Raw genomic sequence first — 24,227 nt, forward strand, 5'->3', positions numbered from 1 at the left:
AATATGCCAGGCGCGACTTTGTACCCAAGCCTCCAAGTTAACCAGTCTCCCTCAGTCTGTTTCGACGATACGAGAAGTCGTCAAAACAACTTTTAATTTGCAGCAGAGGTATTTGCCAAAAAAAAACCAGTACTCTCATTAGTCAGGTGAGAAGGAGCCAATTGAAAGTCAGTCAGAACCTGAAAGTTAGCTGGTAATTGATTTATCAATTATTACATAACGATTAAAAAAAAACCAACCACAACACCAACGACAGCAATAGCATAACGAAAATGATTACATTATGACCAAAACGATTGGAGAGCGATCTACGGAAGATTTAGGCGGGACAGTTTTTAATACTTCTCACTATAAGCAAGGAGTGAATCTGCCCTGCACTGGTGAAAATGTAGCATTTCCATTTTTTGAACTTGTTATTTTTTACAAACTCTGACCTTAGATTGCCACAAGATCACTTATTGTTCATCTTTAGCGGAAGATCAGTCAGCTCTTTCCTATGACGTCAATTGAAGTCCCAAGTTTTTACAATGATGCTGTATGTGTTATCATGACTTTACTTTCATCAATATTATCGTGTAAAATACGGTAGGAGATTCTAAAAAGTAACCCTAGAGTAACAGCAGGAAGTTTACAGTGCCCCCGCATATGGGAGCGAAACGATCCATTCCCGCGAGGAAAGATGCCATCAGCATATTCTACTATCAGAAGATCGCGTGCAAAATTCGTCGAAACGATACAAACTTTTCCCTTTTTGATGAAATGTTAGGCACTGAACAGGTCTGAATAGAATTTTCTCTTGATTTTATATCATATTTCAAAAAATACAGAAACAGTGGGAGAGAGTCCTTGACTTGAGAACTCTGTCCTTTCATCAATTTAAGATGGTCTCAGGTTAACCGCTAACCGTAAAACGGCCAAAATTTAGCTGTGAGACGTAAAAAAAAATTTAATTGTCAAAACTTTTCCTTTCTATGATTTATTATTTTGAGAGCCAAAATGTTTTATTGTTCCATATACATATAGTACAAATATATTACTGTTCCATATACATATAGTACAAATATATTACTGTTTCATATACATATAGTACAAATATATTACTGTTCCATATACATATAGTACAAATATATTACTGTTTCATATACATATAGTACAAATATATTACTGTTTCATATACATATAGTACAAATATATTACTGTTCCATATACATATAGTACAAATATATTACTGTTTCATATACATATAGTACAAATATATTACTGTTTCATATACATATAGTACAAATATATTACTGTTTCATATACATATAGTACAAATATATTACTGTTTCATATACATATAGTACAAATACATTACTGTTTCATATACATATAGTACAAATATATTACTGTTTCATATACATATAGTACAAATATATTACTGTTTCATATACATATAGTACAAATATATTACTGTTTCATATACATATAGTACAAATATATTACTGTTTCATATACATATAGTACAAATATATTACTGTTTCATATACATATAGTACAAATACATTACTGTTTCATATACATATAGTACAAATATATTACTGTTTCATATACATATAGTACAAATATATTACTGTTTCATATACATATAGTACAAATACATTACTGTTTCATATACATATAGTACAAATATATTACTGTTTCATATACATATAGTACAAATATATTACTGTTTCATATACATATAGTACAAATATATTACTGTTTCATATACATATAGTACAAATATATTACTGTTTCATATACATATAGTACAAATATATTACTGTTTCATATACATATAGTACAAATATATTACTGTTTCATATACATATAGTACAAATACATTACTGTTTCATATACATATAGTACAAATATATTACTGTTTCATATACATATAGTACAAATATATTACTGTTTCATATACATATACAGCACTATTTCCACCATGCTATAGCTATATACTACAAACCGTTAGCCGTAAAAGCCATCACCCAATTGAGACCCTCGTTGTTTCTCCACTCCTAATTTACAAAGACACTTTGAATGCTTAAAGACCTAAGGCATTCCTGTTTTTCGAAAATACGTGTACAAACATATGGGTTACGTGAGAAAACGCCAGTACCAATATTGGTCGCCTGCTTTCGAGCTCCGCTGGCGTGCGTTCCATGATACGACTGAGTGACTTAGTAAGTCCGTAAGGCTTATTGCATGTGTTTTGAAATAAATGTTGGTAAAGGGAAAATAACGAATGGATAAACGTAGAGTCTTCGAATGAGATAACTTTAAAATGCCAGAGATGAGCGAGGAAAATTTTTTTTCTAGTTAACATTATTGTTCCTAAGTAAACAGAACTCACGTTTGAATTTCCAATTCATAAAGAAATTTAATTTGTAAGCCACATCTTTCACAAAAGGATGTTTAAGTTTTAAAGTTTGGTTCTGTAAAGCAAATTAATTTCAAAATGCAACCGAACTATTATTTTTTTACCTCTTACAGTACTTCTCATGTGAGTTGTTGCCCCGGCCAAATTTGTGTTATTTTTACACATACGAAATTTCAGTTTCGTCATTTAAGTTTCCGTTCAATTTAGTCTGCCCGCTTTTCTTATTCAATTTGCATATGACGCAATTTATATTCCATTTACGAACTAACAGAAAAGGACAACATCAACATCAACCACAGTGTGAGACACAATGTTTGGCAAACATTACACTTTTTTGTGCTAAGGGGACCCTTACTGGCCGATCGACCAACTGCAATCCGTGGAATGTTCGCAACAATGCTCAATAACAGGAATTTTGGAATCACTAAACACTGTGAAACATGGCTAATATCGTTACTGTGGTTTGCTAGATGGTAGTACTGGTAGAAATTGCTGATTGAAATCATTAAAGTTGTGCCATGAGGGGAATTTTGTTTGAATGTTTTGGCGCGTACTTTTGTAGTGCTGGACGCTGATAGTGGGGTGTTATGGCATCACGGAATCGAACCTCACTCTCCTCGACCGCTCGTAATTCTTCGCCGGACAAATCTTTGAGATCAGCGACGCCATCGCTTTTGGCATCGACAGGGAAATTAGCAGCTTCTTTATCAGGTAAAGTTTCTCCGTAAAAACAACCGTTCAAAGGTCTAAAGTACACAGCTACGACACAACAGTTCCTCCATATCGTAAATTGTTAGTTAGAACAACTTCTTCAGTCTCGGAACCCTATCCAAACGAGGTCTTTCCAAACAGAAAGAGCCGGTTTTTGCCAAAACAAAGGGTCACTCATTGAATAGACTGGTGTGCGAGATGTGCTTTCTGATATTTCATTACTGCCAGAAAGAATTTGATCATTTCGCATTATCTGAAACCTAAACCTCTTTACACCCTAACATCAGTATCTATATTCTCCATACTTTTCTCTGTACAATTCCTCTGGTACTGACAAGGAGAATTTGTTTGACAATCAAAGCTTCTAAAGTTGGTGATCATTTGCCTTATTCTCATTATCTTAATGAATGACTCAGCAGTATTATTGTAAGGAGAAATTAAATACTGATCACTCTCAGGGTTCAAAGGTTACAAACACAAATATCTCACAGTCTCCACGCCAGGTGAATTGTCAGTGAAAAGGCGCTCGGTTCAAACATTAGATTAACGTTCCACAAATAAAAGATTGTCCTGCGCTTCGTCTAATAGAAATCCTAGGTAAATCGGCCGACGAAAAGCGGTCAAACTCAATAGGTAATTGATAACAGTTAAAAGACCTTATCCACAGGCGCTTACGTTTGGCCTTCATGTTCAGCGGGCCATACAGTCCAACAGATTCAGCGTAAGAGATAGACAACCACATTTTTATTGGCTGCCTGATGTGACTGACGTATGACGTGTGTTGGAAAAAACTAAAAGGACGAAAAGAGATGTTTAAAAATATTTTCAAAGCAGGGCACTGAAGGCTACAGGTTATGGTAAGTACTGTCTGTGAAAACATCTGATTCACTACCATTAATTTGCCTAAACTGCATCAAACCTCTTTCAGTTATGAATTATGTGATAATGACTTGGCGGAAGAGAATTCTGATATGTGCGATAGAAATTGAGAGAAATTCATAAACGGCAAAGTCGGTTTTGACGTTTTTAACCCCACCTAGACCTACGAAACATTGACTAAGTTCGACGAATTAACTGGTATCTTAACCGGCATTGGACATGATGATTTCTTTCAAGCTACTTTCCCTGACGATTAAATTCCGACATTCCCTGAGTTAGTCGAAAGACTATCTAAAAACACACTAACCTCGCGCAGAATTCCAACCGTTATGTGAAAAATATGAATTCATAATGTCCATTACAATAGCTTAAATGATATTCATTCGGATGTTTGTTACCCTACTTTTGAAGCGCCACCTGATGAAATATATTTCGGTTTTGTACGTCTAACTTTTTTTACCGATGATGGATGTGAGCATGCAAAAATGAAACAATTCACTTTGGTTTCAGGTGACATCCGGTCTCAGCATAAATTGTTTTGCAAGAACCGTTGGATTTTTAACCCAAAATTGCAATCAAGACTTGTTACAGTACTGAATTGGAGCTTCTGTTTTGAAAAGGTAAGCTATTTGTGCTCGATGACTATCTTTTCATGAGCTGTTTATTTTTTTCAGGAAGTGCGATTTGTGTCATCGAAGACAAACTTGGTAATTAAGAAGAACGGCTGGATTGATCAGTGTTGTACCCTTACAAAACAACACATTGCCGTCTTCGTTTATCTCTTAAGGGTGTTAATCTTAATAAGACGGAAATATTGTAACAATCGCGTGATATCATGATCGAGGGGATCTCGTTTCGTGTAAGTGAGGATCAACAAATGATACGTCTTTTAGGGAGGGGAGGGAAAGGGGAATAATGAACCTGGACTACTCTCACAAACAGGAATTTTCCTAAGAATGTACATCATCGGTCATCGATTTGAGTTTACACATTCTCTTCATTCAAACGATTTAAAGTTAAAAAGTAGTGCACCGAGGGATTAGCCGAGTCAGTCAAAAGTTGAAAATCCCATGTGACAGCCGAAGTTAATAATTATGCTCGAAAACTTGGTGAACGAATTTGAATCGAAAAGCCTTTTCCTGAGTAGGTCAGGTTTTTTTCCGCAGATTCTTTTCCTGAAACTCATCAAAACTTTCTTCAAAGAACGAGTGATTTTTCCTTCTTGGGTTAGGAACTCCTAATTACTCGGAAAATTATTTACTTTGCCAGATTGGTATAAATTTTCTCGATGATTCCTGGCTTTAAGCCGATTCAGTCCGTTTACTTTCAGTTTTATGGCGTGACAAGAAACAAAAAAAAATGTTGATAAATTCCCGACTTTTAACCATTTTTATCCTTTTTTTCCCCAGGAAAAAATTGACCTCCTTTACCTTCATCAAAATCAATAAGGAACGTTTCTAACTTCAAAAGGTAATTTGCATCGATGCTGACTGTTTTAGAAATCGAAACAACTCTAGTATCGTTATGAAAGCTACAAAAAAAAAATTAAAAGAATAACAACATTAGCAGCATATAGAAATCTAAATTTAAGTAAAACTGTGGTAAATTCGCCCATGAAGTTTACAACTTGCTCAGAGACGATTGGGTGCAGATGTAATAAAGAATCGTTGCCAATTTCAAATGAATAGCATACTTATTCGATTCAACTAAATTTGAAGAGGATGCGATAGCAATGTTCAAAAATATTAGTGTATTCAAGAAAACCTTCAAAAATCGAGATTTTTCACGACTCGAATTTTTAGTGAAAATCGCTTAAAATATCTCGGATGCGGCCATGTTTCTGCTCATAATTACTCCATTTCCATAAAGTTTATTTGTTTAGGAGTATATAGAAGTGATGAGATCTGTGTGAAGTTACGTAAGCATAGCCGTGCGAAACATATATTTTGCATCGGTATTTCGCTCACGACGACGGGCGAATGACAAATGGGGATTATGACTGTGATCTGTTGACATCTGGTAAAACATGCTACTGATTCTGTTGAAGACATTCTGGGCTCATTTCATATTTTAATACACAATATTATGTTTACAAAATGCACCTGATGAAATGAATCCCATCTGGAGTGCTAATAAAAGTACACTTTGCCAAGCTTGGTGTACGCGGGAAACTACCTGCCGGTCGCTGACTTTATACACCCAACCGTATGCAATATTTTAGAAGGATATCTGCGGCTGGAAAGTGCCCAGATATTCTTCAAGACTCACACTGGCCACTTGTTTGAATGATCAGTCGTTTGAATAGAGAAGATGAAATACTTTACAAGGGGTCTTTAGACATCGAAAACGATCTGTACCATCTGCACCTTTTGAGAGTAATAGTACCACAGGGCACCCAAGGTATCAGGGTATTATTATCAGAGGATTATCCCCTTCCCCCCTCGGTGTCTCTGAACCGGAAATGCTGATTTTATTTTATTGTTTTGTTTGAGTTGGGGGATATTATAACTATTTCTTTACATCTGGTTCATCCCAAACCCCTTCCAAAGAGTCTAGATCAAAACGCTATACTCTGGTCCGCTACCCGTACGCCTCTCCCTAAAGTCACTTCCAATCCAGCCTCACCACTCCGCAGGCTTTTTCAATGAAAAGGGAGGGACCTCTGCACAAAAAGGCATATGATTTGAAGGACCAGACTAAAGACACCCCTTCCCAGAAAACCCTGCATGTGAGGGCTCGCGATTCTGTAGTTTAAAGCGTGTTCACAGAGTTAACCGATGTTTCACCCTCTCGCGGAGATTATACCGCCGAATCTCTCTTTCCAGTGGCTCTAGATCTTGGTGAGCAATGTTGATGTCGCTGGCCTCCGGAAATTTTCCGGTATTCTTTAAGGTCGCCAGTCTAGAAAAATAGCTTGCAATCTGCTGAGCTGTGAGCCACTCCTCTTTGTCGAAAAAGCGTTCGTTAGTACCCTCCCGACATAGTGTGCGTATTCGTTTTAAAGCATAAGGCGGGGTCACCTTGCGCCCAGTCTCTTCACCAACAAGAAATACCTCGAGAAGGAAGTTATTCACCTGTTCCGTAAGTCTACTACACTTCCTTGCCTTGAGGGCCCAGCCACGATGCACGCCGTTGGAGCTGTTGGCGGTAGAAGTACTGGAGGTCTTGTGGGTTTCTGGTATTTTTGCTTTCATAGAGGAGCATTTCGCCGCCCACTGCCGTCTGATGTGATCGTACTGCATCTCCCGGTGAAGTTTGTACTGGCGCTTGCCGAAGTCGATATGGCTGACAAGGTAGTAGTCAGGGTGCTAGACTTTAGTACACCCTTCCTCAGGACATGAAAACAAGGCGCTTGCAGTTTCTTCGCAGTTACGTTCCCTCACATCTTTCGCTGATAATGGATTTCTCCACCAAGAAGCTGGCCTTTTCAACTCGCCTTTTGCAGTGTCTGGTGCGTAAAAGGCTTAAAAACCTTTATACCTGTCACTTGTTGCGTTGACTCCATGGGAAGAGCCTTTTTCCGAGATCCTACTCCCACACGAAATGCGCGCCACACTCATACTAAAAATTATTTAGCTGACTTATGCCCGCCCACTTTACGGGTGTTAACATTTGCTCTGCTTGGTCGAGCCCCCGTACGAGTCAATAGCCTCCTTCAGCTGCACTGCAGTAGTAACACCATGACCTGCAAACCAATATCCACAGGCATGAGTAAGTGCATGTTTGAAGCTTCAGGTGCTGTGGCCTTTATGGGAGGTGCGCGAAGCATGCTGGTTCTTCGAGCATGGGCTTTAAACTACGAGGCGCAATGTTGTACCTATTGCCACTAGTTACGAGCGAACATGATTCGGCGAGGCAATGAGCGCAGTTTATTGCCCCATCCTTCGCGGTAATAATCCAGATTTGATTGTAGGCCTCGAGACTGCGGAAGGGTTTTTTTGCGTATAATAGCTAGTCTTGAAAACAAAATAGCACAGCAAATGAGTCGATTCCACCGGCGAGAAGACACCGGAGGTGCCAGCGCCAACGCAAGCGGATACAGAAAACTTTTACTTTTATTTTGTACTCAGCAAATGCAAAACAAAGCTTGTATTGCTGAGCTTGGTGCCCACTACTGATTCGACATCGAAGGAAATGTCGATAACCTTTACTCCTGGTTCATCAATTATTTGTTTTTTGGACTCGATTTCTTACTTAATGACTACCATGCACGTTTGGTCATTTTCATAACAAATGACAAATTTGAGCAATTGCGCAAACCTAGTGAGCCGATAATATGAACGGCGGTTTCCAAAGTATCGAAGGCTAACGATCCCTCACTTGTCATGCTATCCAGGCCTGGGAGGCTCTTCTATTTCGATGCGTTACACACCTGTTGAAAGATTGTTTACAGCGATACGGCATCTTTTAGTGAAAAGGCTAATCTACATATGTTAGTCATATCTGTCAACTCTGTGGTATACCCTCCTCCTGGTGTTCTTCAGAACGCTCGGCAGTAGGAGTCCCCTATAAAAATGAAATTTCTGCATTCAGTTTGAAAATAGGGTGTGCCGTGGGGACACAGTCAAATTATTATCACCTTTCACCTTCTTCAGGTTTCTTAAAGGGTACAACGACCAAATCTAACCATGTCATGTCTAACATGAGCTGTTAGGGACGGACCATTATTTCTCTGACGAGGAGAGGGGGGGGGGAAGAGACAAAAATTATTTTGCATGCAAACAACTTGTTATTTCCTTTTTTCAGCTGCAAAAAATTTAATTAGGGGGTTGCATACAATTTATTTCAGTTTGCTGCGCTTGCAAATAATTCATTTCAGTGTTTACGGTTCTGCAAACAATTGATTTCAAGATTTTTGATTCCCCCACCCCACTTGCAAATAGAGTATAGTATACATTCGACTGGCACTCGCTTGCAGGACTCAAACTGTATGTGAAATGTTGCCTTATTGTTGCATAGAAGCTTAAAAATAAATTTATTGGGATGACTACCGTTTTACAAAAGCACTAATATTTTAATTTCACAGTATTTTACCTGTGTATTACCAGTTGTTTCCTCGGAGCAGCGCACAGTCTCGCTGTTATTAGATAAACATTTGCTACATATCCCTTGAAAACCAAAATAATAATGCTATTTTAACTCGGAAGCATGATAAAACTTATATTTTATCTCATGCTGTGTTCATTTTCAATGTAGCCGGTATTCCGAGACAACATTAAATCATTACAATGAGTTACCTTGTCCAGTCTCGCGAAGCACACCGAAGTCTCATCATATTTTTCTCGACATCTCCTTGGATATCCCTCTGAACGGTTTCTGTTTGCTCTGATGCTCAGGATATTTACAAACTTTACTTGGCCGTCATCCCAAGCCAAATTCGTTCCTGTGCCCGGGAAAAATTGTGAGATCTTCTTCGCACTCGTCGAACAATCCAACGCGGGCCAAACATAGTTTACCGTCTTCCTCTACTCCTTCCCGGGGAGGCTTGAAAACAACCATACAAGTGCTCTTTTGTGCTACTTTTACAATTCTTCACAATAAAAATAGATCTAGCGCTCTTGTTTCGAGTAGAAAGAGTACATTCTTTCTTAGAATATTTCTGGAAGGTACAAACACATTTAAAATCGCCCATCTTTACGAAATAGAAAGCGTGGGAAATGTCGGTGTCTGGTGAGTGTCAAGCAATCCTCTCAGCGCGTTACCAAAATAATGCCGTCGGAAAACAAAAATAGTTTAAAATATATTGAATTTGTATTTTCGATATACTTCATCATTACTTTCCTTTTACTGCAAACAAATAAGTACCTTTTCATCTGTAACCGAGGCAATATAGAAGGGCCTAAAAGTTGCGGTGCAATAAAAAAAATAAAATAAAAAGCGGCCTGGCTTCTTATATGATTTTTAGGCAAGATAAAACTATTTTTTGTTTTTCAAAATACTGCTAAAGATCTTCTCGAAGCTTTCCTTGCGTTCTGGAGACTTATAAACAAACGGACTCTGTATTACGATACTCTGGCACGTGTCACGTGACCCTCCGAGGCACGCTGGATTGCCGTATATCAAGGGCGACATAACACACCATTATTATTATCATTGCTTAGATCATCAATTACTCAAGCTGGAAAAAGCATTGAAATGAATCAAAACATGGCCGCCTGTTTGCTTTTTCCCGCTATTTTAGGGGTATATTCCGTAATTTCGCAAAATGGTTAAAATTGTCAAGTTTGATGGATGGCTCACAAATATAAAAACAGGACAATAATATATTTTTTATATTTGTACATAAAAATCAAGGTTTCTACTTTCACTTAACGAAATATTTTTTGTTGGCTTGAGAAACACCCACATCATGAATTCACTGCATTTTTGGCACGGATTTTTGCGCATTTCTTTAAAAAAACTTAAAACTCGTATAGCCCTCTTAAAAATTAGTATCTAGATAAACCGTTTGGTTTAGATTGTAGGTTCATTGTGGACAACAAGTGAGCCAAATTTGGGCTAAATTGGGGGGGAGGGGGGGGTCGTCCAGACTCGTCTGCCATGTGGTCACGTTCTAAAAAGACAAGGAGTTAGATAAATTGCGCGAACGAAAGCTCAAAAACAATTAACCAAACTCCGTTAAGACAAGTAACAAAAGTACGCGAAAAATGTCCATGTCATTTTTCCAATATATTGACGTAATTTGCTAATTGTGAAATCACGTGCGCCGCGCATGTAAATAAAAAAAACTACAAGGCCAGGAGTGGAAAATGAAAATTGTAATTTGAAATTTAAAACTAAAAAGATTTTCTGCAAACAATCCGTGAATAAGTTTTGACTTATTTCTCCTTGACAGGGTCAAGATGGACAACATAAAAGAAGCTATATATCAGCATAGGTAAAGTAGTCACCGAGTTCCTTCGCAAAACTGGTCGCGTGTTGCAAGCCATCCAGGTGTACAAGGAATGTTTGGTTAATACCCAGTCAAGCGCAGGCTATCAATAGTTCATTGGCAAACGTTATGTTCAAAATCATGACAACGGTTGGAAACACCCATGGCCAGGCACCATGTTACTCAAAGCTCGGAGTAATGTTCCAATCATATGGTCAATATGACAAGGCCCGAGAATATCAGGATAAAGCACTCGCTATCGCAATAGAAATTGGTGACAGGGATGGAGAAGTATCAAGCTACGGAAACCTAGGAACTATCTTCCAATCACTCGGTCAATATGACAAGGCCCGAGAATATCAGGAGAAAGCACTCGCTATCAGATTAGAAATTGGTGACAGGGATGGAGAGGCAGCAAGCTACGGAAACCTAGGAACTTGGTTCCGATCGCTCGGTCAATATGACAGGGCCCGAGAATATCAGGAGAGAGCACTCGCTATCAAAATAGAAATTGGTGACAGGCATGGAGAAGCAACAAGCTACGGAAACCTAGGAACTGTGTTCCAATCTCTCGGGCAATTTGACCGTGCCCGAGAATATCACGACAAAGCACTCGCAATTAAAAACGAAATTGGTGATAGGCATGGAGAAGCAACAAGCTACGGAAACCTTGGAACTTTGTTCCAATCACTCGGTCAATATGGCAAGGCCCGTGAATATCAAGAGAAAGCACTCCTTATCAGAATAGAGATCGGTGACAGGGATGGAGAGGCAGCAAGCTACGGAAACCTAGGAACTTTGTTCCGATCACTCGGTCAGTATGACAAGGCCCGTGAATATCAGGAGAAAGCACTTCGCTATCCAAATAGAAATTGGTGACAGGAATGGAGAAGCAACAAGCTGGGGAAACTTAGGAACTGTGTTCCAATCACTCGGGAAATTTGCAAAGGCTCGAGAATATCACGAGAAAGCACTCGCTATCAAAAACGAAATTGGTGACAGGCATGGAGAAGCAACAAGCTACGGAAACCTTGGAACTTTGTTCCAATCACTCGGTCAATATGACAAGGCCCGAGAATATCAAGAGAAAGCACTCGCCATCAAAATAGGAATTGGTGACAGGAATGGAGAAGCAACAAGCTACGGAAACCTAGGAACTGTGTTCCAATCACTCGGTCAATATGACAAGGCCCGAGAATATCATGAGAAAGCACTCGCTATCAAAAACGAAATTGGTGACAGGCATGGAGAAGCAACAAGCTACGGAAACCTTGGAACTTTGTTCCGATCACTCGGTCAATATGACAAGGCCCGAGAATATCAGGAGAAAGCACTCGCTATCCAAATAGAAATTGGTGACAGGAATGGAGAAGCAACAAGCTACGGAAACCAAGGAACTGTGTTCCAATCACTCGGGCAATTTGCAAAGGCCCGAGGATATAACGAGAAAGCACTCGCTATCAAAATAGAAATTGGTGACAGGCATGGAGAAGCAACAAGCTACGGAAACCTTGGAACTTTGTTCCGATCACTCGGTCAATATGACAAGGCCCGAGAATATCAGGAGAAAGCACTCGCTATCAAAATAAAAATTAGTGACAGGCATGGAGAAGCAACAAGCTACGGAAACCTAGGAACTGTGTTCCAATCACTCGGGCAATTTGACAAGGCCCGAGAATATCACGAGAAAGCACTCGCTATCAAAAACGAAATTGGTGACAGGCATGGAGAAGCAGCAAGCTATGGAAACCTTGGAACTTTGTTCCGATCACTCGGTCAATATGACAAGGCCCGAGAATATCAGGAGAAAGCACTCGCTATCAGAATAGAAATTGGTGACAGGCATGGAGAAGCAACAAGCTACGGAAACCTTGGAACTGTATTCCAATCACTCGGTCAATATGACAAGGCCCGAGAATATCACGAGAAAGCACTCGCTATCAAAATAGAAATTGGTGATAGGCATGGAGAAGCAACAAGCTATACAAACTTCACTGGTTTGTTTCTCTCACTCGGCAAGTATGCAAAGGCTGACGACTATTTAAAGAAGGCAATGGCAGTTAGAAAGGGTATCGATGATAGAAGGGGAGAAGCAACAGATTACAGTCATCTTGGTCAAATTTCTTTTAAGCGTGGTGAATATGACAAGGCTCAAGAATATTACGAGAAAGCCCTCGCAATTCACATGGAAATCGGTGAGAGAGAAAGAGTACCAGTCAACTACAGGAATTTAGCATTGTGTTTCCAATCGCTTAGCAAATATGACATGGCCGAAGAATACCTTAAGAAGGCTCTCCTATTAAGTAGGGACATTGGACTCAACTTAAGCGAGTTTTACTGCCTCTGTAATCTATCGGTGTTAAAGTTCTCACATGGTCATCTCGAAGAGGCTTGTTCGTATCTTTTTCAAGGTATCCAAAAGTTCGACACTTTGAGAGGTTTACTTAAAGAAAACGATCAGTTTCAAATAGCTCTCTTAGAAGAACACGGCACCTTTTCCTACAAGTTATTCAGTAGGTTGCTTTCTTCCACTGGAAAACCTCAAGACGCCCTTTACGTCGAAGAGCTGAGAAGGGCACGAGGCCTGGCCGACTTGATGGCAGCTCGATACTCTCTTCAAGAGCAGATCTCAAGCGATCCACAATCTTGGTGTGGCATTCAAAGGATCATCACAAAAGAAGCAGACTGTGCATGCCTGTACATTTCGATTGGTGAAGATGAGGTACGGTTTTGGATAATTACAGCAACGGGAGCTATTCATTTTTCAGAAAAGAAAGTGAGCCTGGACCAAAACAAGGTGACCGGAATAGTCCCTGAGTTAGATGAGTTTTTTAAAGAAGTCTTCTGCAGCCACGTCATTTTATCCGAACGGAATTGCAAAGATTTCAAAACAAGTCTTGACTTGTGTTACAAGATAATCATCGCTCCTGTGGTCAGTTTACTGAAGCAGCAGCCCGAGATCATAATTGTCCCCGATTCCTGTGCGTACCAAGTGCCATTTGCAGCCTTGGCTGACGAAGGAGGCAAGTATTTATCAGAGACATGCAGGATTCGGATAGTTCCCTCCCTGACGACTCTCAAGCATGTTCAAGACAGTCCTCCAGACTATCACAGTCAGACCGGGGCACTGATAGTGGGTGACCCTATGGTTGGAAAGGTGATTTACAAGGGAAGGTGCAGAAATATGCTACCATTGCCGTGTGCAAGAAAGGAAGCAGAGATGATTGGAGGACTTCTTGGAGTAAGGCCTTTGATAGGAGATTCCGCGACAAAGCATTCTGTGCTCCAAGCGATAAGTTCAGTGAGCCTGATACACATTGCTGCCCATGGTCATGCCGAAAGAGGGGAGATTGCTCTTTCTCCTATGCACCCTACCCTACTCCCACCTTTCCCTCGAGAGGAAGAGTATCTTTTGACGATGGCGGATATTTCAAAAACTCAGTTACGAGCTAAACTAGTGGTGCTTAGTTGTGATCACAGTGCTCGTGGACAGATCAGAACCGAGGGAGTTATTGGAATTGCCCGAGCGTTCCTAAGATCCGGAGCTCGTTCAGTGTTAGCGGCACGATGGGTCCTGGATGACAGAGCCACAGAGAAGTTTATGACTTGTTTCTACAAACATTTGTTCCGCGGTGAAAGCGCCAGTGAATCTCTCCACAAGGCCAGGAAGTGGATGAGAAATAACGGCTTTGACAAAGTTTCTCAATGGGCGACATTTATGATCATGGGCGACAACGTCACATTTGATTTTGGAAATTGGCCGGTGCCTAGCGCACCTCAAGAGCCATGACTTTGATAAAACCTCTGTAGCAGAATGAATTAGACTTAGTAAAGCTCGAAACTATTTAATTACAAGCCTGTAGAAAGAGGACGCCATCTGCGAAGGACAACTCGGATCGGTACACAGAGGAAAGCACTTCTGTAAAATGTTCATAAGACATCTAAGTTTAATGATCTGAAACAAGACAGCGTATAGTGTTATCTCTTTATAAGAGTTCCGAAGTTAAAAAACTCCAATTTTTTTTTGAGTCATCAGTTCAGTGAATGAGTCAATTAAAGTGTGATAATTCTTAGTTTTAGAACGCAATTAATTTGTCAAGGGAAGAAAATTTTAATCCTTTTTCAGCTGATTAGTTAGTCATTTCAAGTGACGTTTAAAAAAATGTGTGACTTGGGAAAGAAGTTTTTCTTTTTGGAAATTTCTTGCAAAGCTTTTGACAAGAAATATTGTGGTTTAACATGCTAAAATAAAGACAAAAAAATAAAATAAAGAAAAAAAAGATATACTTGTATAGTAATGCAAACCCTTGTATTCTCATAGATACCCCAGTAATTTTATCAATCTAACCCTTTAACCCCAAAGAGTGACTGGCATCTAATTTCTCCTCACAATATCACCCCTGAATCAAACATTAAGGTCATGAGAATAACGGAAATGATCAACAAGTACAGGAGCTCTTGATTTTTCTGCAAAACCTCCTTGTCAGCACCATAGGAAATGCAGAGAAAACAGTATGGAGAATATGCATACTGATCTTAGGGTGTAAAGGATCAATCGATACCCTTATGCGTAGATACGGTTGTATCTTCACACAGACTCTTGTATGCTTATAGATACTTTTGTATACTCATTATCCTTCACTTCCGCTCTGCCGCTACTATTTCGCTCCGTTTTATCAACTGAACGTCTCGAAAAGGTTACTTTATTATCAAAGGAAAATTTATGAATTCATGAAAATTTAACAGAACTCAAAGATAAACATATCTTTATTTTCTCTCAAAGGAAAGCAACGCGCGGTCAAGCCGCCTCACAGTTCGAGAGTTGCACCGAAATGGCTTCCATGTAAAATACTTTACATTTCAATTATCAAACAAAAAATGCCGTTAAAAGGCAGAACTAGTTAGAATAAAATAAGACACCCTGAAAATATGTCGAAATAGTTCTACGGAAGTTCAAAATTTGAAATACAGAGGTGAAAAACCCGAGACTTTCCGTTTTAGATCCCTTTGCTTTGACTGAAGCGCTTTCCGAGTTTGCTCGAACGGGATGTCTTTCAGAGGGCAAAGTCTATAGTTTTTTGTCTTCAAACGGCGCTCAAATTTTGCGAAGAATGCCCTTAAGGAATTAGGCTCGTATTCCCCGTTGTCTTCTTTTTTGCGAACCGTTATAAGGAACTCACTGAGAAACTTGTTCAGCTCTTGAAGAGTCAATTCGTCCATTTGTCTCGTCTCGTCTTTCAAAACAAGAAATTCGTCGAACAGAGCAACATCGCGTTTGGTCCTTTTCTTTTTGTTTTCATTTTCCTGTCCGTCTATGAACTCTTCTACTGATGAATCTAGGCTCTGAAAACGCCGTTGGTCTGATTTGAAGCCTTCTTTCTAAAGGAAAATGCGCGTAAGCTCTTAGAAATGTGCTGTTTGTCAGTCAAGAGGAGCGGCGAGCGAACGACACGGTTTTGTTCACCAGTGAAAATAATGATATAGCCAATCAAAGCGTCGATACGTCGTTTTCAGCTAGTGAAAAATATCGAATGACTAATCAGCTGGCTTCTCTAGCTCGAAGAGACTATTTCTATCTCGATGCTTTTTGGTGCGTAAATCCCGGTATGTACATAATAATTATATTTATGAAGTTTAGCAATATAAGTTTTCTAGTACTTCAAAACAGCGAAAATTACTAACAAGAAGATGTGACCCTCATGTAACACCACTCAATAATTCTAAAGATAAATGAAATGTTAAGTGTTTGGCAGCCACAAGACAAAATTATTCATCAGATGTAGGGAATCACTGAAGTGGTTGAAACTGATTTATTAAATGTGACTTATTGAACACCTTCGATCTAATAAGTGTGGATTGTTTAACGAGTTGTCTCAGAATTTGTCCCACTCTCAGCTCAAAACAGTGTTAAAATGCAAGGTGAACGTGGCATCATGAAAATCGGACTCATTTTCTGTCAACAAACTGCACTCTAACGGGTCTGTTAGGAACGATGACCCCTCTTATGAACGGCTCCACATTCTTTGCCCCAGGTGGGTAAGAGATGTCAAACTGTTGCACGATTCTGGCCATCAGCGGTTTAAACGCTTCGGCATCTTCAAAAATACTCTTATCTCGCCCCATTTAGTGAACAAGGAACTCAAGTTGATCAGTGCCCCCAGGGATATGGTAGCCCCCCTAATATTATGTCTTCTCTCGATCTTCGCGGGAGAGCGGAGAAAACAGGATATAGTCAGAGAGTCTCTCGTAGCCAGGCTATCAGGTATGGCATACGAGGGAGCGTTTCTGGCGTTGCTAAGGTAGAATTTCCAACCACTAAGAGCACTTCCTGTCGAAGAATCTTCTGTTTCTCAGGATTTTTGGCCAACATATGAAGAACCCATTGCATCGTGTTGGACGTAATGTCAACTCCTGCGAGCAAACCATCGAATACGCTCGCCAACAGGTCATCAATCGGGTAAGTATGTCATGTGTGGGGAATTATTATGTCCCCAATACATATAATGTCCTATTATGTACAGTAGGTACATCCATCTACGCTGTCTACAATAGGTACAACTTCACCGTCTACAGCAGTTACAATTACCTACACTGACTACAGTAGGTACAGCTATCTACACTGTCAACAGTAGGTACAGCTATCTACACTGACAACAGTAGTACAGCTGTCTACTCCGTCTACAATAGGTACAACTATCTACACTGTCTACAGTAGGTACAACTATCTACACTATCTACAGTAAGTACAACTGCCTACGCTGTCTACAGTTTGTTTTACCTGTTAATCACATGAAATTTTTGCCTCGGTTTTGGGATGAATTCCGCAGTCACATGAAATAGTTCCTAAGATTGTAAGCCATGAATAACTCTTCTTTTTCATGTAGTTTATTATCATCTCCATGCGTTTTACAATGAGGTAGCCATTTATTACAGAATAGTTGGTCAAAGTTCAATTTCTCTAAATTGGAAAAATGTCCATCACCCATTAAGTTCTTACGTAGTGATCGATGGGGTTGTGAAGTTATGAGAGAATTTCTTAATCTCAATCTTGATGTAAATTCTTATTGTGCTCGCAGTTATGCGATTACCTAAGCTAATTTTATATGAAGGAAGCATGCTTTTTCAAAAGTAACTTGTCCTCTAACTATGAAATCATCAACTAAACCCTCTTTTTGGTGACAACAGAGTAGAAAAATTTTGCGGGTACCTCGGTGACTTTTTTCTTTTTGAGAAAGTATTTTTCTATGTTATTGAACTTGGCTCTGTTATTTACTTCTAGTGCTTTTTTAATTCTACTTATTTTCTCGCAGGAAGCAATGAAGAGGATATCGCGTCACAAGACCATAGCCACTCTGTAAATGTCACTGGATTTTGCAAATCATTAATTTAGATGGAGCTTTTCCTCTAAAATAGGTACGATGAACCTCCCTTTCCATTTTTTTTTGTGTGTGCGACATGAGTAAGTCGTTATTTAGCGTAAGAAAAGTTTCAGAACAATCTGAACAGCGAAGATTTCTGCTTTTTCTATGGCATGAACTGCCTTGTATTAAACAAGGGCATTCGTTTTGCGTTGTCCACGACTACAACCTCAGTGAGTCGCCAATTGATGATTTTTCCTTCTTCACTCTTAATGTACAAGTTTTTAAACTGCGTTATGAATTTCTCATCTTAGCCAGGGCCTTTTCTTCTGTAAGTCCCGCTATCTGCTTTTCTGCTGTGAAGTAAAGTGATCTCGTTAAGGAAACTCGATGTTTTCAATTCTATTGACTGATAATCAGTACAATCTGTATATGGACTTGTGCTCGTATTTTCAAACGCTTTCGTACACGTTTTTATTACAGACGACCTGTGGATTATATTTTAATTACTTACGTGCTTTTCGTATTTTGCAAGATTTATGTCAAATTTTCTGATTAGGCTAAACAAACGATGGTTTTATACATTTTTAAATCTAGAAAAATGCAACAATAAGATGAGTGTTTACTCAGCTTCAAGCAATACAGTTGATCAGGGCAAAAAACCGAAGCTATAAATTTTCTCGTACACAAGATCTCAGTACGACCACACTGAATCATAGGGCACGTTCAGTGTGACAGTAATTTGGAAGAGTTTGATAATTCATCTGCTTCACAAATATCCCTCAGAAAAAGAAAAAAAATAGGAGCTTGTTCAAAGGTGTAAATACATTAAGATTATGGCCGAATATCTGCAATTTCATCGCTTTATTGAGCTTCGTCCATCTGGTAAGCATAAAAACAAAAGCTGGTTCTTTGTTCGTTAATCTATCCGGAACAAACGGAAGATATAAAACTGCTTCACTTGGTGTTATTACCATTGTTGGCAATTGTAGTATTTGTGCGGATGTCTTCATGACCAAATCCCCACGCATCTTGTCGTAAACTCCTGGTGATTGAAATTCCTCCGCTTTTTCCTGAAGGGTTTCAACATCATCTTCTTTAGGTAGTTCAAGTTCTTCTTCTCCATTTAAGACCTCGTCAACAAAAAGTTGCCCCAAGTGATAAGTGTCTTTCTCTTCAGTCTTCAATAAACTGATGCTCTCCAAATGTTCTTTGAATAGTGTATCTCCTGCAATAAGTTTATAAATTTGCTTCACTAAGTTTCTAAAGGCACAGTCTCCGTCGGCGACTACTTCTTCTATTTCCAGGCCAAAATTTCTCTACAATATGCTTCGATTCCTGTCGATACTTATGTCATCTTCATGTGCATCAAACAGGTTTTGAAAACTAATGAAATCTGGCATATTGATCATTTCCTGTATGTCTGAAGCTTCAAATGCCCTGCTTTGTTTCTTGGCCTCTAAGTTTGTGATGACCTCATACATATCGGATGAAGCGTCCAGTATTACCCTAGATACAAATTCCGTGTGCACATCCTCAATTTCCCCTGCAACAACGGTGGTATCTTGCTGATAATTGCTGGAGTTTACATCCGAAATGAGGCCGTCCTCTTGTAAAGTGTGATACTCCAGTGCTTCCTTTAAAAGGAGGTAAGAAACTTGAAGACTCATCTTTCTCTTCTATTTTCGCATTATGTACCTCAATCGGCAGAGCGCATCCTACTCTTGAATTGCATTTATGCTTTGTTAGTAAAGCCCGACTATTGTGGTGATAGAAAAGCACAGCGAGAATCGCTACAACTAATTCCACGTTGATTCTTGTTGCTCCTGACAACAAGGATCTGTTTAGCAGCTTGTGCAGCTGTTCATCCCGCTCTGTTCCGAACCCTGGAGGTATTCCCGATAGACAATTGTTAAGGATGTGTTTTTTAAGTCTTTTTATTTCTTCCAGAGTTTCCTTGGTAAGAGGAGAGACGACTACATAGTCCAACCTCTTCAGGAAAATGTTCAAGTTTTAGAGAATTTTTACTTTGCAGGGTTTTTCCTGCAAACGAACATCTCCTTGATCATGGTCCTGTCAAATTCCTCTTCAAATGCTCTTTTGAGAAGGTGGTTATCATGTAGAAACGTTTTGCATACTCTTTGACAAGCATGGTAAGGATCAAGTTTCCAGGAGTATTTTTAAATATTGATTGATACTTCTTGCGAACCTTACAACAGTCGTCAATACAAATAAGTTGCGGCTTTTTGTTCTGTTTTCCAAGTCTTGCTTTATTCGCCTCTAGCACTTCTTGTATTTATTTGAAAGAAGTTGCCCTAGTGAGTTGCCAATTGATGATTTTTCCTTCTTCACTCATAATGTACAAGTTTTTAAACTGCGTTATGAATTTCTCATCTTAGCTAGGCCTTACTACTCCAATATTTTTAATGACTTTGAAAGTGTGATCACATGAGATCGCCAGACCTGTCACCTTATTCATTTCACTTTGATACACATACTGTTTATTTGAGGAATCCCTCAAAAAGATGCAACTAATTTGGTCATTGCTCAGAAAGGAGTATAATATGTTGTCGTGAAACTGTCTCACTGAACGGTTCTCCAGTAGCTCTATTTTCGTTTCATGCAGCGTTGTATATTTGGCCACGCCTGCAGAACTCTGCTATCTCTCAACTCAGGGTCGTAACGAGGTATATTTTTTCGTCGCTGATCCCGTATTTTTACGCAAATTTTTAATCCCTGATCCCAAAAGTGATGAAAATTTTGTTCCCTGATCCCACAAAATTTTGTTGATCCCAGTGTATTTTCTATCCATAACTTTGTCTGGTAATCATTTTTTACCAATTCGCCAATGCGACATTAGACTAAAATAAAAATGAGCTACAAGTGGAAATCAGACAATGTTAAGACTATACCTTCTTCTCCCATGCGATCTGTGGATGCGGCGTTGGTGATGCTCTGAGGACTGATGTTTTGGCGATCGCGATCGCGATCGCGACCTGGACCGCCGAGATCTGTGCAATGGTGAAATATTGATATTAAGCCCGGCGAACACAAAAATATACTGGAACACTGCAATCTTAAAGTTACCATCCAGCCCTTAAGGACGTTCGCGCGAAAATCTTTCCACTGTCAGATTTTAAATAACTTTTACAGTAGTTAGGTAACGGCCACCTCAGATCAGAGGCAAAAAATGGGGTGTCACCAAGCTTGTTTTAGAGTTAACCGGTATAGAAGTTTTGACAGTTAATTCGATTTGGCTTCACAAAAAAAACTGTTGCAGGCAAGCATTTTTTATTTGGAGTGACTCAAACAAGCCTATTGAGTAAATATTTGTTGCTGGTTTCATCCCATTTATTAAAAACTAAATTCTGGAAGGAAAATTGCTTGTCATGCCCAGTCGAGAAAGGCGTAAATTTGCCTTCTTTGAGTCGAAAAACTAAATAATATATACTCCGCTTCTCACGGTCAGATTTTTTCATTTTTTTTTTCTTAAAAATCGAGGGAAAAGGAAAGGAACCGATTTTTGTGAAGAAAAAAAGGGGGTCACCAGCCATCTGTGAGAGCGAAGTCAATTCCAAGATAACAAAACGGCTACCAGCCCTTTACTATGGGAAACGCAAACGCGGCTTTTGGTGGTTTGGTATACTTTGAGTTCCAATCCCCTAGAACAAATGAAATCAGCGAAATACATAGCGCCGGCGCGCTACAAAGTATTTACTTGATACACAGTGATACACCCCTTAGTGTGCGTGCCAACTACAGTCAACGCTAGTTACAGCGGACACCTTCGGGACGTCGTTTTGTGTCCGGAATAGCGAGAGTCCGTAAAACCGAGAGTCATTTTCAGTCAAACCTCTATGGATGGAGGGTATAACATAGGGTTCGCAAATCCCGCTTCCCGCCACCATTTTTAGCTCCATCCCGCCATCCCGCTTACTCTTGAGGTGTCATCCCGATCCCGCCACGTTCCAAATTGTTTTTCACTTTTAACTGTCACAAGACACTGTTATAACACACTTTTCACAGTTGCCTATGCCAGTCTTTAAGCCATACAGCTTGTTTCTGAAAAAGGATGTTGCATAACATACAAATTGTCGCTGCCGTTTTTCGCAGTGTACGTAACTATCGCCGTAGCTTTTTTTTTTTCTACAAGACCCTGCTTTCTCACTGGGTTGTAACCGGACCTCAATGAAGCTCAGCGGGAGAAAAAAATTGATGAAGATGAATGTGAATGGAGTTAAGGGGATCAGGGGTCATGCTCCCCTGGAAAATTTTGAAAGTCCGAGCTCTCAAAAAAATTCCATTTCCTGCATTCTGAGTTAGCCTCCTCTGCAGGCATCTCACAAACAACATCAAAAACACAGAGGCCGCTTTCGGTGGACTAGGAACGAGTTCAGCAAGGCCAATATCCCATCCCCGGGCCGACCTTCGGCAAAGCCCCATCGTGGGGAAGGGGACGTGAAAAAATGTCCAACAAATACCCGGGGGGATGCGCAGGCTTGGAGTTGGAAGGCCTTGTTGTTATGTGAATTGCTTCTTGAACCCTGTGTGCGTACCAGTTCTAGTCTTGATTAACTCGTTCCCTAATACCGAGTTAGCTCGTCTGAGCAGTGTAGATAACAAAATCGTACTTCGTACACTAGATTTTAATTGAACACCAATGAACTCAAAAGACTTGGTCAGGGTGTGGTGTTGCTGATTGTTTATATCGGGAGAAAACGTGACTAACCTTTTAAAATCTCTATTGTTTTACAAACCCGGCGCACGTTTTTAGAGGGATGTCGGCCCGCAAATTGACTTGCAGATAAAGACCAGAAATTTATATATCTTTTTATAAATTTCTCATCCTCAATCCCGTTTCCCGCCGGAAATAATAAAAAATTCCCGCGTCCCGCCAGAAAAATAAGCAACTTCCCGCTTCCACGCTATCCCGCATCCCGCCTTAAAATTTCCTTTCATCCCGCATCCCGGCAGCTAAAAACACCTCATCCCGTATCCCGCCAAACCTATGTTAGACCCTCTAGATGAGGATCTGAATTTTGGCCGCGGGTGTCCGCAAGGCAAGAGTTACTGTAATAACATTTACCAGTAAACCTAAAACTGATGACATTAATTTTATAAAAAAAATCCTTCAAATTAATCCATCTATTATTTTCCTTGATCAAAAGAAAACTTTTCTTTCATCTAAATTGCCTTAAGAATAAATACTACTCGGGTCCACGCTAAATCCCACAACACGACGAAATCTCATAGTCCATTTGTGCTATCAGTTTTCAATGTGTTATCAGTTGTTACATCATGGTTTTTGTGTCTGGTCTTTTCGCCGTTTTAGAAGCAATTCTATGTATACTCTAGTCCTTATAATTGGTAACAACACACAAACACTCATTATTCTAAGTTACCTGCTTGTTGAACGTCGCCTTGAGCTTCGCTCATGCCGTTGATCGCCTTTTCTGCTGAGCGACCAGGAACGTGACCTAGAATGTCGAGTTTATGAAATTGGCATATTGTATGACATGATTGAACGTCATGCAGCGCGAGTAAGACAATAAAATCCTGGCAAGTTATTAACAGATTAACGACCCAATGCCTAACCAGTCAAGTTTGAGTCAACTAGTACTCTTCGATTCTGGTCTCCGGTGAACTATAAATCAATAAGTCCAAATACCAAGGAATACTGTATAAAATGGGTCATAAAATTTCAAAAAGCTTTAAAAATCCATGTTTAGGCGCGCATCGTAAATTATTGTTGTTATCTAGACGCCTGATCCTTGAGCCCATGGAAAACACGCTGATCCCGATCCCGAGGGCTTTGATCCCGGATCCGAGGCTGTGATCCCTGATCCCACCCTTTTTTAGGCCTTTGATCCCTGATCCCATATACCTCGTTACGACCCTGCTCAACTGACCTTCATGAAGTTCACTCCTATGATCAGATTTGAATTAATAAAATCTAAAACTGCATTTGTGCACCCACTGCGATTAAACATAGTTATTAAGAAGA

The 24,227-nt window shown here is 39.6% G+C and overlaps 1 protein-coding gene and 1 pseudogene across 1 annotated transcript; one reads left to right on the forward strand and one right to left on the reverse strand.

Annotated features, from left to right (window-relative positions):
- Window positions 1–6,756: 6,756 nt before the first annotated feature.
- On the reverse strand, window positions 6,757–8,629 carry LOC131773764 (uncharacterized; annotated as a pseudogene).
- Window positions 8,630–11,564: 2,935 nt separating this feature from the next.
- Window positions 11,565–15,104, forward strand: LOC131773791 (tetratricopeptide repeat protein 28-like). Its single transcript, XM_059089747.2, has one exon. It carries the CDS (start codon window positions 11,686–11,688, stop codon window positions 14,653–14,655), a length of 2,970 nt encoding a protein of 989 aa, XP_058945730.2. The 5' UTR covers window positions 11,565–11,685; the 3' UTR covers window positions 14,656–15,104.
- The last annotated feature ends 9,123 nt before the right edge of the window (window positions 15,105–24,227 follow it).

Source organism: Pocillopora verrucosa, chromosome 13, assembly GCF_036669915.1.
Source record: "Pocillopora verrucosa isolate sample1 chromosome 13, ASM3666991v2, whole genome shotgun sequence".
In the NCBI taxonomy this organism is placed as follows: Eukaryota; Metazoa; Cnidaria; class Anthozoa; order Scleractinia; family Pocilloporidae; genus Pocillopora; species Pocillopora verrucosa.